Below are 12,988 nucleotides of genomic sequence, written 5' to 3'. Positions count from 1 at the left end.
TACAAGTGGTGGTTTAACCCGCTGGCACGCCATAGCTCAATAGGCTAATCCTCCGCCTGTGGCGCCAGCACACCAGGTTCTAGTCCCGGTCGGGGCGCCGGATTCTGTCCCAGTTGCTCTCTGCTATGGCCCGGGAGTGCAGTGGAGGATGGCCCAAGTGCTTGGGTCCTGCACCCCATGGGAGACCAGGAGGAAGCACCAGGCTCCTGCCTTTAGATCAGCGCGGTGTGCCGGCCGTAGCGCGCCGGCCGCGGTGGCCATTGAGGGATGAACCAACGGACAAGGAAGACCTTTCTCTCTGTCTCTCTTACTGTCCACTCTGCCTGTCCAAAAAAAAAAAAAAAAAGTGGTGGTTTAACCCGCTGTGCCACGACACCTGCCCTCTGCTTTGTGCTGAAGAAAGTAGCAGCTAAAGCAATTTAAATATTGATGAGAAAGTATTGATGAGAAAGAGCTAGCAGAAATGAGAGTGCACAGCATCTGGTAAAGCAGATCTGTAGGGAGACGGCACTGGCTGTGACAAGCAGGAGCGTTTTCAGTTCACAGGAACACGTTGTGCCAGATGTGGATGGATCCTACCCGACTTCCATGCCCTTTTCTTCTTCTTATGCAGGGCCAGGAATGAGCGGGAAGGAGCTCCAGGGTGGGCGTGGCTACTCCAAGCGAATCAGTAAAATCCCTACTCCCCTGTCATGATAATTGGTCCAGGAATGGGCTGTGATCTGTTTCTGGCCCTTAAGATCTAATGAGGCATTTTGTGGATTTCCAAAAAAAGAGGCTCCCAGTCTTCTGAAAGAGCTGCAGGAAGCCACTTCTTTCGCTGAAAGGAAATGACAAAGTGTGTAGCCCCGCGGCTGCTGGAAGTCGTCCAAAAACTGCAGGAGGAACTGCCTGAGGCAGACAACATCTGGACTGAGGGAAGAGAGTAACAACATCTGGGGTCCTTGGTGAGGTCACTCAGCCACTCGTCAACTGACCCCGAGGCCTGCCCTTCATCTGCACTCCCAGAAAGGAAGCCACATTAGGTTGGGTTTTCCAGGACTCACCGCCCCTTCCACCGATAAACATCCCTTCGAGACAGGAAAGACAAGTAGAAAGGTTGGAATTCAGGGCAATGATGTCAGATGGAATTTTTACTTTTTTTCTTTGCAAAATAAAACATGATCCAGATGCTAAGAGTGAGGAGGGAGAGATGAGGAATACAGAGTTTAGGGGGAATGATGAAGATTGGATCTGGTTGTGTAGGGCAGGGGAAAGGGGGAAAGGGGAAAGGGCCTTGCTGGCAGTGCTGAGCACCCAGGCAATGGTTTTTGAGACATCTGCCATCTATGAACAGCACAAAATCAGTTCCACCCATAATTGTCATCCTCTGGATTTGCCACAGTGGAGCAATAGGACAAGGGGAAAGAGTCATGGGCCTCAGCACAATAGCGGCTGAAGTCCTGAATGTCAAGGTCTGGGCTAGACTTGGGAAAGAATAAAAGCAGGAAGGGGCAGATGGTAACACAAGAAGAGAAAACCAACGGATGAAGAAAGGGGACATCTCCTTGGATCAAAGAACAGGAAGTGAGAGCACCAAGGAGACAATGCAAAGGAATATCTTAGTAAACGGAGTGAAGTGTGCCCACCAAGCAACCTCCACACACCCCACCCCCAGATTAGCTGCAGTGGCTAAGTTGGATGCACACAGATAAGAACTCAGAGGGGCCAATTCTTCCTCTATCACCCAGGGCCATGCACATGTTGTCAGTTGGAGAGGAAACATTTTCATGTTGGAGCTGATATTTCTGAACTCTCTGTTGACAGAAAGAGAAATGAGAGATATTGGCAAGAACAGCTTCCCCTAAGCTGGTCTTTGTAAATGCTCACCTCTGCATCCATCTTGATGTCTTCCTTCAGTAGCTGTGAAGACAAAAGCAGAGAGATTCAGGACCCTAGAGACAGCTACCCTAAACTCCAAAGAAACCTTCCCCGATGCAGCCGCACTTTCTCCTCCACTACTTCCCGTCCCAGCATTCTCATCTTTCCCAAAGGCCCTCACCATCTCGTGACTTCCAGCAAGGGGACTCAGGCAGGTGGCTTCTACTCTGGGGCCAGTGGTGGCAAATTTCTCGGGGACATCCCCCAGCAATGATTCTCTGATGAGGGCATTCCCAATGTCCATCCTCTATGTTGGAAGAGTAGCTGGGAATGCGATGCATCTATGGAAATGATGCACTTGCCAGTGTTGGGGCTTGAAGAGCAAAGCTTTTTATCTGGCTTACTTTTATGGAGACGAGCAAGGCAATAAGAAATACATGCCATTTTTCTCCTAGCTGAGTTTTCATAGGACCTCAACTTATTATGTTAAAAGAACAGTTTAACACTTTACTCTGGACATTTAGCATTAAGAAAAAGGAACGAGGGAACAAATGTAGAGATACGAAGAAACAGGAGAGGGAAGGAAAAGAAAAGAAGCAAAAGGAAGACAGGAAGGAAGGAAGAAGGAAAGAAGGAAAGAGCAAATCAGTGGTAACAAGCTTTAACCGACTCCTGGTGCTGCTTGCTGTAAATGCAAATTTCTGGCCTCTGCCCCTAGGTTCTGGCCCAAAAGGCTAGGAGTGGCAGGGAGGATAAGAATCCGCATTTGTGTCAGGAATCCAGGAGCTCAGGGAGCCACAATTGGAGAAACACTAGAATTATGAGTATAACAGGGTCCATGAAGATTAACATTTTCACTCATTTTCCAAGCATCTAGAATAGTCATTTTATTTTAACAAAGATGGGGCAGGTAAGGGCAGGGCAAGTGGATAATTCTCAGAGATGGCTGGGGAAGAATAATGCTGATCCTCCAGCCCCTCCGTGGGGAGGCGGGAGGGAGGTTTCCAGGAAGCCTTTTCAGCTCATCTCTGAAAAGGGAAGGCTGAGGAAGCACCTGTCCCTGGATCCAGCCATGCATTTAATGATCTTACTTGTTTTAGTTAAACATAGGGATGATAATCATGAATAACAACAGTGAAATAATCATTTAAAAAACCCTTGACTCTTGGCAACCCTAAGATACTGGGGGATACCATCTGGAACTGCCATCTGAGCTTGGTGCTGAAAACCAGGCACTTCCAGGAATCCCCCTCCCTCTTCTCTTCCCAGTTCTCTTCTCTGCTTTGAGACTGGGCCTATTGACCCAGTGTGGTCAGCAGTGCTGTCTTTACTTTTGCAATCTGGGGTTTTATCATGTCTTCTGACATGGAAAACGGAACCTGTTAGAAAGAAAAAGCAGATCGTGACAAAGTGGGTAGATTTTCTTCTCAGGTCCTGAGGAGTCAGTACAAGTGTGATGGCTTCTTATGCATGAAAATGCCTCAGAAGGGAAACCAAGACATTAAACGCTAACCCCAGCGGGGAGGGCCAGAGCCAAGTCAAGAACACGCACTGGGCCAGAGTCTGGACCATGGAGGGTCACTGGAGAGAGCACCCTGTTGACCTCTCCTTGCTACACAGAAGCTCTGCATAGATGCCCTCCCCAAGACCTACTGTACTATATTTTGAAGAACTTTAGTTTAGGTCTCCCATGGAGCTTCCAAGTGAATGCAGAGCCAGATAATATGCAGAAATATGAGGAGATAACTGTTGTGAGCCTATTTATGTGAGTCATTTTATATATATATATATGTATATATATATATATATATATATATATAGTGATCTTGATCCTCACATTCTTGGGAAAAAAGCCAATATTAATTCTATTTTATGGATGAATTACCTGAAGTTCATGGAAGGTCAAAGCTCCCCGGGGTGAGTTTTCAGAGGACTTTATTTATGATGTAAAAAGTATAGCTTCCACAGGCCACTTTGGACCCTTGGTATCATAGACAAAGACAAGGCACTGGGGTGTTGTCCTCCAATTTCCAGATTTCTGGCTCTATAGACAAACCCAGATTACACCCAGAGACCTTTGCAGGTTGGCTCTTAGACTCACTGAAGGTCTTCTATGTTAAATTGGGGATCTGGCACATAGTCGAGTAGGTCACGGGCTATCCAAGCAGCCAAGGGCACACAGACTCCTCCTCTGCAGGCGAACAGACGGACTTCATCTCTGAAGTCTGCTCAAGCTCTAAAATGGCCTCTGGTTCCCAGAAAAGGAAATTCAGGAACAATACTCAAACTCAGTCATGATCACAGAACATCAATTTTGAGTCCACCAAGATGTGCTATCAGACCTAACGAACGCCTGCCAGCATGTGTTGGTCAGAGTGTGGTGAAGAACACTCCGTGGCATTACTGGGGGACCGCAGTAGGCATCACCTCTATGGAGAACATCAGCAAATCTATGAACTTTCCAAATGCACTCCTCTGACTGTGAAGTTAAAACCAAATCACACTGGAACTGTAATGATGTCCAAGTTTATAAATGAAATTAGGATGTATTACCGAGCTTTGCTAGCAGGAACTCCTTTCCAGGAGCAGCCATTTGAAAACTAATTTTGAAAAAGAAAAAGAAGGATCCTGAGTTAGTTCCTGAATTACTGCACAGTGACAACTGACAGCAGAAGTTGCAGTAGTTCACTTGGAAGTTAAAAAAAAAAAAAAAAAACACCTTTGCAAAAACAACCTGTTTAAAGCAATTTAAAGGAGGCTTCTCCTTCCCTCATTTCTACTGCAGCAGATCTGCTGCAGGTCCTGACATTTGAGCCTTTATTTGCCGTGAACCCAAAACGCAGTGTACTCAGGTACTCAGAGGCAAGCAGTCTCTCTGGGAAATAAAGAACCCACCTGTGACTCAGTGACCAGGATTCCAGGCCTGGGTTGGGCACCGACTAACTGTGTGGTTACTTGAACACGTGGTGGTCTTCCTAGGCCTTATTTCCTGCACCTGGAAAAGGGAGGCGAAGGTAAACTTTGATGAATTTGGAAGACCCCATGCTCTCTTTCAGTAGTGACAGGCTCTAATTTTAATCCTCAGGACTTGTATTAGTTTTGTTGTGGTTTTCTTTTGGTTGAATTTTCTCAGTGTTTGGCTTGGTTAATGGAAAGTTCTTAGTTTCTCTTCTGGTCCCACAGGTGCAGACAAATGCAAGTAAACTAGGCCCAGGCTCAGGTTATCAGAGTTGGTGTACAGGCACAAAACCACTAAATAGTTAAAGCTTTTCCTTGCTACTCACCCAAGCAGAAGGCACCCTCTTCCCCACCCTGCCTCCCCAGCCCCTCCCACCTGCTCCACTCCCCACTACCCTTCCTCAAGATCATTTCAAAAGCTTTCACCTTTCATTGAAAGGGATCTTGATATAATAGGGAGAAATGAAATTACATGAAGCAAATTACTCTCCCTAAGGAATAAACATCTAGCATATTTAAACTTTCATTCATGTAAAAAGAGTTTATCAACTCATGTAATTGTAGAATTGCAACTCAATTTTCAAACTGAACTGAGGTCAGGACATTCTTGGGCCCCATTCATGTTTTCAGGCATTGACCTCCTAGAGGATCTAGATCTTAACTCGGTCTCCTGTCACTCCTATCATCTTCTTAGCTGAGCCAATGGGAAACCATGAACCACTGGAATGGGTGACTGTACCTAGCATAACTCACATTGGGCAGCCAAATGAATATAAATTTTCCAGACAAGCAAAATATCTGTAGATCTAACTTCTGTTTGTAACATTTTAAAAGTTCAACACTAATGCTTTTAAAAATTTTTTAATTTATGTCAGTGTCAGCAAGACAGAGAGAGAGAGCCCATGCACTGGTTCATTCCCCAGATACTGATGAGTCAGCCTGGGCTGGGGCTAGGCCAGCGCTGGGAACCCAGTCCAGGTCTCTCACATGTGTGGCAGGAACCCAACTACTTGAGCCACCAGAACCTCTGCTTCCTGTTATCAGCAGGGAGCCGGAATCAGGAATCAGAACTGGGAAACGAACTCAGACACACCAACGTGAGACACAGGCACCCTAAATAATTCCTACCTTATACTAGGGAAAACATCCACCCCAGTGAAGGTTTTAAAGATTTCTAGAGAGAACATTTTCTTTTCTCAGCAAATCAATCAAGATTCACAATTGGTTTTTAGTGTCCTCAATATTAATGATATTAATTCTATTATTTCTACACTGAGCATACTATATTCTTTCATTCTTTTATTTTTCCTATGCAGTTTTCATAAGATCTCAGGTAAGAAATTTAAAAGCCCTTTCCAAATTGAAAGTTTTCTGATACGACTTTTTGTGATAGATAAAATAGACATGCTTAAACTTCAAGGAAAATTACAAGTCCAAAGTATATAAGATATGCAACCATTTACTTAGGCAACAGCAAATATTTGTCTTAATGTACAAAGTAGCATGAGTGAATTCAAACAGGGAGGATAAATAAAAATTTAAAGACATACTACAGCACCTACACACAGAATGATGTACCATCCCTGCATGAAATAGAGCCAGTACTCAAAAGGAACAGTGGTCCAATGTGTGTGTGATTTATTTATTTTTTTTAAAGATTTATTTATTTATTTGAAAGGCAGAGTTACAGAGAGGCAGAGGCAGAGAGAGAGAGAGGTCTTCCATCCGCTGGCTCATTCTCCAAATGGCTACAATGGCCAGAGCTGGGCTGAACTGAAGCCAGGAGCCAGAAGCTTCTTCCAGGTCTCCCATATTGGTGCAGGGGCCCAAGGATTTGGGCCATCCTCTACTGTTTTCCCAGGCCATAGCAGAGAGCTGGATCAGAAGTGGAGTAGCTGGTACTCGAACAGGCACTGATACGGGAAGCTGGCACTGCAGTCAGCAGCTTTACCTGCTACAACACAGCACCCACCCCATGATTCGTTTTTAAAAATACTGTTTGTCTATTTCCTTTTATTCCCATAGTATCTCTTAAAAAGCAGAGACCAACAACCTTCATTCCACAGAGGTGCAAATTCCCAGGTCCCTTGCTAGTGGTTCACAGCTCCTGGCCTGTGCTGGCTGACTGTGCTCTTTCACCATCCACTTGGGTTTAGCCAATGGATGAGAACCGGAGAGAGGCTGGGGTTCTTGTGCCCCACCTGCCTAGTCCTAGGCTGCGGCAGTGGCAGAGGCTGCACTCTGTGGCAGACCTGGGCCGGCGCTCCACTCTCCTCCCCTACTCTGGTAGTACAGTCCCCTCCCTGCCCTTTCAGATTAGAACAGGGACAGTGCCTACTGAATCCCTTCCCGGCACGCCTGGCCATCCCTTGCTGGCTCCTCCAATGCTGCCCACTGCCCACTCTTCAGTGAAGAGTCCCTTCAAGAATTCCCTTCATTCGTATGCTCTTTCATGCTAGGACCCTAAATGATATAGTTGCCCACCAAAATCTCAGGGTAAATTAATAACACAGCCAGGAGTAAAGAGCTTCCTTGCCTATATTACACAACTCTTTTGGTTTCAATCTATCTCCCACTTGCAGACTGGAATTTGAAATTTGTTAGAACATGTCAGCAATAATTCAGAAATTTCCATGAAACCAGTCCTCCCTGACATTTCTGAGGGTCATGCTTGACAGCATCTGGTGGGCAGAGGCCAGGGCTGCCACAAAACACCCTACAATGCACAGGGTATCATCCCTCTGCCCCACCACACATGCACAACCATTTCCCAGCCCCAAATAGCAACAGCACCAAGGCTGAGAAAGCCAGGATCATGCATCATCTGGAAAGAACCACAGTAGTGATGTCCCTCTTCTTTCCTCCTGAAAGCACCTCTCATCACTGCTCCAGAGCCAGGCCCATGGTGGGAGTGTGGGGGAGGATGAGGGAGAGTGTGCTGTCTCAGGTGCGGCCAGCTGCCGGTCTGAGAGATCCCCCAGTAAGGGTGAAAGCAACCCTCACCCCTAGAATGGACTTCCCTTCCATGGAGTGGGCTGCGTATTCTGGAACTTATCAAGGAAAACACGAAGGCTACTTGGGGCAAAGGTCTGCAAACAGACAACAGAACATGCACAGTAATTACGTCTCTGAGTGGTAGACTTGTTAGTGATGTACTTCCCTTTTCGCTTATCCACATATTTAAAGTTTTCTATAAAGTTTCATGTAATTATTCAAAATCCTAAAAAGAGTTATACAATTGGGCAATATGCACTCTCTGTATTGCTTTCAGCCCCAGTTCCTCAACTGAACAGACTTTCACCCAATATACCAAGGTGCCCTGATAATAAAGTCCCCAGAAAATTGTCCTTTATAGCTAAGTGTCAGGAAAAGCTCTGCTTCTGTCAAGCTATTAATATTTGGGAGATGAATGAATGAATGAATGAATGAAGCTGCTAAGTATGTCTTATTTTTAAGTGACAACAACCGTGTAACTGACAGAGTTTAACTTCTAGACACAAAGTTGAGACTTACTACAAAAACATTGTAGACTAGTGCTGTCCTCTAAGGTAGCCAGTATACACACATGGCTATTTAAACATAAATTAATTAAACATAGAACACTTTAGCATTGCACAAAATTCTACTGGACAGTGCTGGCACACTTTTTTCTTTCTTTAGCCTGGATTTATTCCTTGTGCTTACATTTTCTCTGCTAAATATTCATATTTATTGGTTAGTATTCCATGTGACTTTCTTGTGAACTACCTTAATTCCTTTGTGAAACAGTTCAGGGTCCCAGCACTTGTGAGATATCTGTGCACACATAACCCTGTTTCTGGGAGCTTAGTTTTTGATTCCAAGGCACAGTCAGCAGTTCAGGGAGTATCGTCATTTGCTCATAACTCAAAGATTCAGCTCCCCATCACAAAGGCACAATCCTCAGTTTTATTTTTTGTTTTCATAAGTGATAGTTACATGGTGTTCATTTATGAAGATTCCAAATTTATATTGCTATTTGATTACAACTTAACTTGGCAGCAAGCATTTGGCCTAGCAGTTAAGACGCCAGTTTAGCCACCCATGCCCCACATCAGAATCCCAAACTCGATTCCCGTCTCTACTCCCAATCCCAGTTTCCAGCAAGTGATGGCTCAAGTGATTGGGTCCTCACCACCCATGTGGGAGACCTACACTGAGTTCCCAGCTCCCAGCTCCAGCCCCAGGACCAGCCCTGGCCATTGCAAGCATTTGGGGAGTGAACCAGGAGACATCTACATCTGTCTTTCTGCCTCTTGAATTAAAAAAAAATAAATCAAACAAACCTAATTTGAATAGACAATAAGACATTTTTGTACAGAGTAATGAAATGTATTTTTTTTCAAATTCCAGTTATATGGCTAAATATCAGCTTGTTTCTAAAGTATTACAAACACCATTCATGCAACAATAAATGGCTCAACTTGTTGTTGTTGATACATATGATCACGTAATCACAGCCTTTGAACATGCAAAGGAGAATCTAGAATTAAAAGGCCGCTACAGCTCCTGCTCCATGGAGCCCCCTGCAAACCCATATTTTTGATGCAGTGTTATCTCTCTACACAAGCCCATGTAATTTGAGTATTTTACAAGATTTTACATTATTTTATAAAGGCATTATAAGTACAGATGAAAAACAAAATACTGTTAGAACAATGATAGAAATTAGTAGACACAGCCAATTTTGGAGACAAAATGACCTTTGAATTCATGTGGATGCTCTTATGTTCCAGCCCTGTGTGTTCCAAGGTTCAGTGTGCGAATTTTTCATTTTATTTGTAAGTGCATAACTTTAACAATTTATAAAATGTCAAATGAATTGTTTCTGTACTTTGCCATTGTAAAAAAGATGAAGGTACGGTTTACATGCTTTTCACAAGTGTTTCTTCAGAAATGACCAGCGAATGGTTGCAGGATTTCAAACAGGGATGCTGTTCTGAGACATGAGCATTGGAAGCAATCTGAGAACCTCCTAGAATTGTCAGCAAGTAAACTGCCTTAATTCACTGTCAGTAAAGATGTTGGAAATATACAAAAAAAAAAAAAAGTAGCTTGAAGTGGTAAATCTTTGACTTCAATGAGATGGACTGGGGAGTCCAAAGAAAAAAGAGCAATTAAAATGTATGAAATACAGGGGAATAATGACAATTATCATCAAAAGTTCCACTACAATTACAGACTCCTTCCTCTCACACAGAGCGTCCCTTATAATATCTTGTCTACTGTTTGACTTCTGTGTGTGTGTGTGTGTGTGTGTAAGTAATGAAAGGATCTGCATATTTATCAATACAATCTTTTGGGACATAAATTAGCAACATACTTTCCATGTCAATAATTTCAAGAAGCTGCTTGGAAACAATGCTATGGAAATGAAATGCTATGGGAAGTATGAAGAAAACTCCCAGCGCAGTCCTGCTTGCCTGCAGGTGACAATCGTAGCTAACATCCACTGAACCCTTACCACCCTGAAACCCCGGTTGTAAACTTCTGGTTTACTAAGTCATTTATTTTTTACGATCATCCTACCTACCAAGTAAGTGACTACCCCTACTTCTTTGTTGTTTTTTTTTTTTTAAGTTGTATTTATTTGAAAGTCAGAGTTACAGATTGAGAGAGAGAGAGAGAGAGAGAGACCTTCCATCCGTAGGTTCACTCCCCAAATGGCCACAACAGCCAGGGTTGGGCCAGACTAAAAGCCAGGAGCCTGGAACTTCATCCCGGCCTCTCACATGGCTGTCAGGGGCCCAAGCACTTGGGCCATCTTCCATTGCTTTCCCAGGCCATTAGCAGGGAGCTGGATTGGAAGAGGAGCAGCCAGGGACACCAATGGGCGCCCATAGGGATCCCAGGCGTCTTCGGTGTTACAGGCGGTAGCTCTACCCGCAGTCTACAACGCCGGCCGCTGATTATCCCTACTGCTATAGATGGGAAAACTAAGGCGCCAAGAGGTTAGTCAGCATGCCCAGGATCGCACTCTTAACAAATAGTGTCACATAATAATAATAATAATAATAATAATAATAATAATAAAAACAAGATTCCAAGCTGAATCTAAGTATGAGGCGTCCATCTCATTCACTGAACCTGGGGACAGTTAAACTCATCCGTCTTGTTTGGAAGCAGTTCGCGTACTGAGGAACCTGTACAGAACTTTATACTCCTGGGTCTCTTACAAGAACGGCTATGAACGAGTGCTCTCCAGAGAGGAGAAGCACGGCCGGGGGAGGCCACGGGCGGGGAAGCGCGGGTTCGAGCGCGCGGGGCAGAGCCCGAGGACGCCGCGGCTCCAGGCCCCGGGGCTCCGGGCCGGCCGCCCGGGCTGCGCGGGGCACGGCCCCGGCACCAGCTCGCTTAGGTCTGCGTACAACCCGAAACCACACATACTTTTAAATGAAAGGTACACTTGCTTTTTGCCTCTTTTTTTTAATGATCCGCTCTTGTCTATTCAGGGAAGCCCCTCCGCGAAGAGCACGCCGCGCTGCCGGCCGGCGGAGCCTCCCGACCGCGTCCCCCTAGCGGGGCCACGCTGGGCAGGGCAGGGCAGGGCAGGGCAGGCTCCGGGGCCCTCGGGGCGAGTGCTGGGCCCCGCGCTGGCGTCCGGTTCTTAGCCGCGGCCCGGGCGCTCAGGACAGCCGCGCCGACCCCCGTTCCCGGCGCGGCCGCGGCGCTCCCGTGCGCGCCTTACCTGATGCGGGGCGCTAAGCTCCAGCTCTCCGCTCCGTCCCGGGCGCCGCCGCCGCCTCCGAAGCCGATCCGCGGATCCCGGCGGCAGCGCGGCTCCGATTGGCTGCCCGGCCGGGAGCCGGGTGGAGGGGAGTCTGTGGCCGGCGGGCTGCAGCCGCGCCTCTGCCGTGCTCTCTGCACGCGGAACCGAGGGGCAGAGTCCCCCAGGCCCCTGCGCCCGACTGTGGAGGGCCGGGCCCCGCACTGCGTCTTGCCCGGCGTGGGAGTCCCAGCCCTCTGTCCGCCTCCCTCCTACCGCGTGCAGCTTGCTGGGACTTTACATGGCGAGCGACCCCAGCAGACTGAACAGGTCTCGGCGCACATTTGCGTGCTTTGTGTACCGTGATGAGTGGAGAGACCAGTATTAGGGCGAAAGAGGGTATTTAGGACCTTGTCTTAGGGCCAGGAACCTGATGTGCTCCTGGGACACCCAACACTTGGTACAGCCCAAAAGCCTCTGTCCCCAGGCCAGTGCTGGCGGATGGAGCCTGTGGACTTGCCCCCGCCCACCCCATCTGGTGGAGATCTGTCCTGTGGGGAGACAAGACCTTGAGCATGGATCCCTGCCATCCTCATTCGAGCCTGTCCTGCCACCCCCGAGGTTACAAAGGGCCTGGTGACTGTGAGACCCAGGTATGCCTCACCCAGTGCCCACCTGGGCAGCTGAGGGGCTGCCTCTGTTACTCCTCCTGCAACCTTGAGCAGACAGCAAGGAACCAGAGGACTGTTTGGGGACTCAGTGCCAGGCTGGTAAAAACAACATTGTTTATACACTATGAGCACTGGTGCTAGGCGCCGGGAAAATGTGTTCGAGAGAGTTCCGGAAGCCAGAGTCTTGAGGACCCGGTAGGTTTGAAAGCAGGTGAGGCAGAAGCAGGAGAGTGCCGTACCCAACACGCACTGGCCTGTTTGTGAGCCCATCAGAGAAGCCACCCAAGAAGGAGGAGGCTGTTGAATAAGGTCCTGCGTGTGTAGGTAGGAGTGATGACCCAGGAAACAATGGGCAATAAATGCAAATGCGACCGTGTTTGTAGACATGGGAGGGACTTGAAACATCAGAAAAATATCATCAGTTCATTATATAATTGTGTGTAGGGAACACACTCCTGGGGAAGGGTTACAGTACTCTCCATTGCAGCAGAGAAAACCCTGTGCCTGTGGGGGGGATGGATCTAGTCCTCTTTAAGACTTGGGAGAGGGGCTGGAGCTGTGGCGCAATGGGTTAAAGTTCCAGACTGCTGCGCTGCCGGCATCCCTTTCCTGGCTGCACCACATCCCATCCAGCTCCCTGTTATGGCCTGGGAAAGCAGTAGAAGATGGCCCAAGTCCTTGGGACCCTGCACCCACGTGGGAGACCCAGAAGAAGCCCCTAGCTCCTGGCTTCGGATCGACTCAGGCCATTTTGCAGGGAGTGAACCAGTGGATG

The 12,988-nt window shown here is 47.1% G+C and overlaps 1 protein-coding gene across 2 annotated transcripts in view; it reads right to left on the bottom strand.

The window, feature by feature from the left end:
• BLVRA (biliverdin reductase A) overlaps positions 1 to 11,810 on the bottom strand; it is a 36,208-nt gene extending 24,398 nt beyond the window's left edge. The window contains exons 1-3 of one of the 2 annotated variants that reach the window (XM_062179073.1): positions 11,525 to 11,810; positions 4,756 to 4,855; positions 1,870 to 1,902 (exon numbers count right to left, since the gene is read on the bottom strand). In XM_062179073.1, coding sequence (XP_062035057.1) covers positions 1,870 to 1,881 — 12 coding nt within the window. In that variant the 5' untranslated portion in view covers positions 1,882 to 1,902; positions 4,756 to 4,855; positions 11,525 to 11,810. Of the gene's footprint in view, positions 1 to 1,869; positions 1,903 to 4,755; positions 4,856 to 11,524 lie in introns of those variants that run through there. The other variant, XM_062179074.1, reaches the window with a different exon arrangement.
• Positions 11,811 to 12,988: the final 1,178 nt, after the last annotated feature.

This window comes from Lepus europaeus, chromosome 20 (genome assembly GCF_033115175.1).
Source record: "Lepus europaeus isolate LE1 chromosome 20, mLepTim1.pri, whole genome shotgun sequence".
Classification (NCBI taxonomy): Eukaryota; Metazoa; Chordata; class Mammalia; order Lagomorpha; family Leporidae; genus Lepus; species Lepus europaeus.
This window is presented reverse-complemented; position numbering and strand designations above follow the sequence as displayed.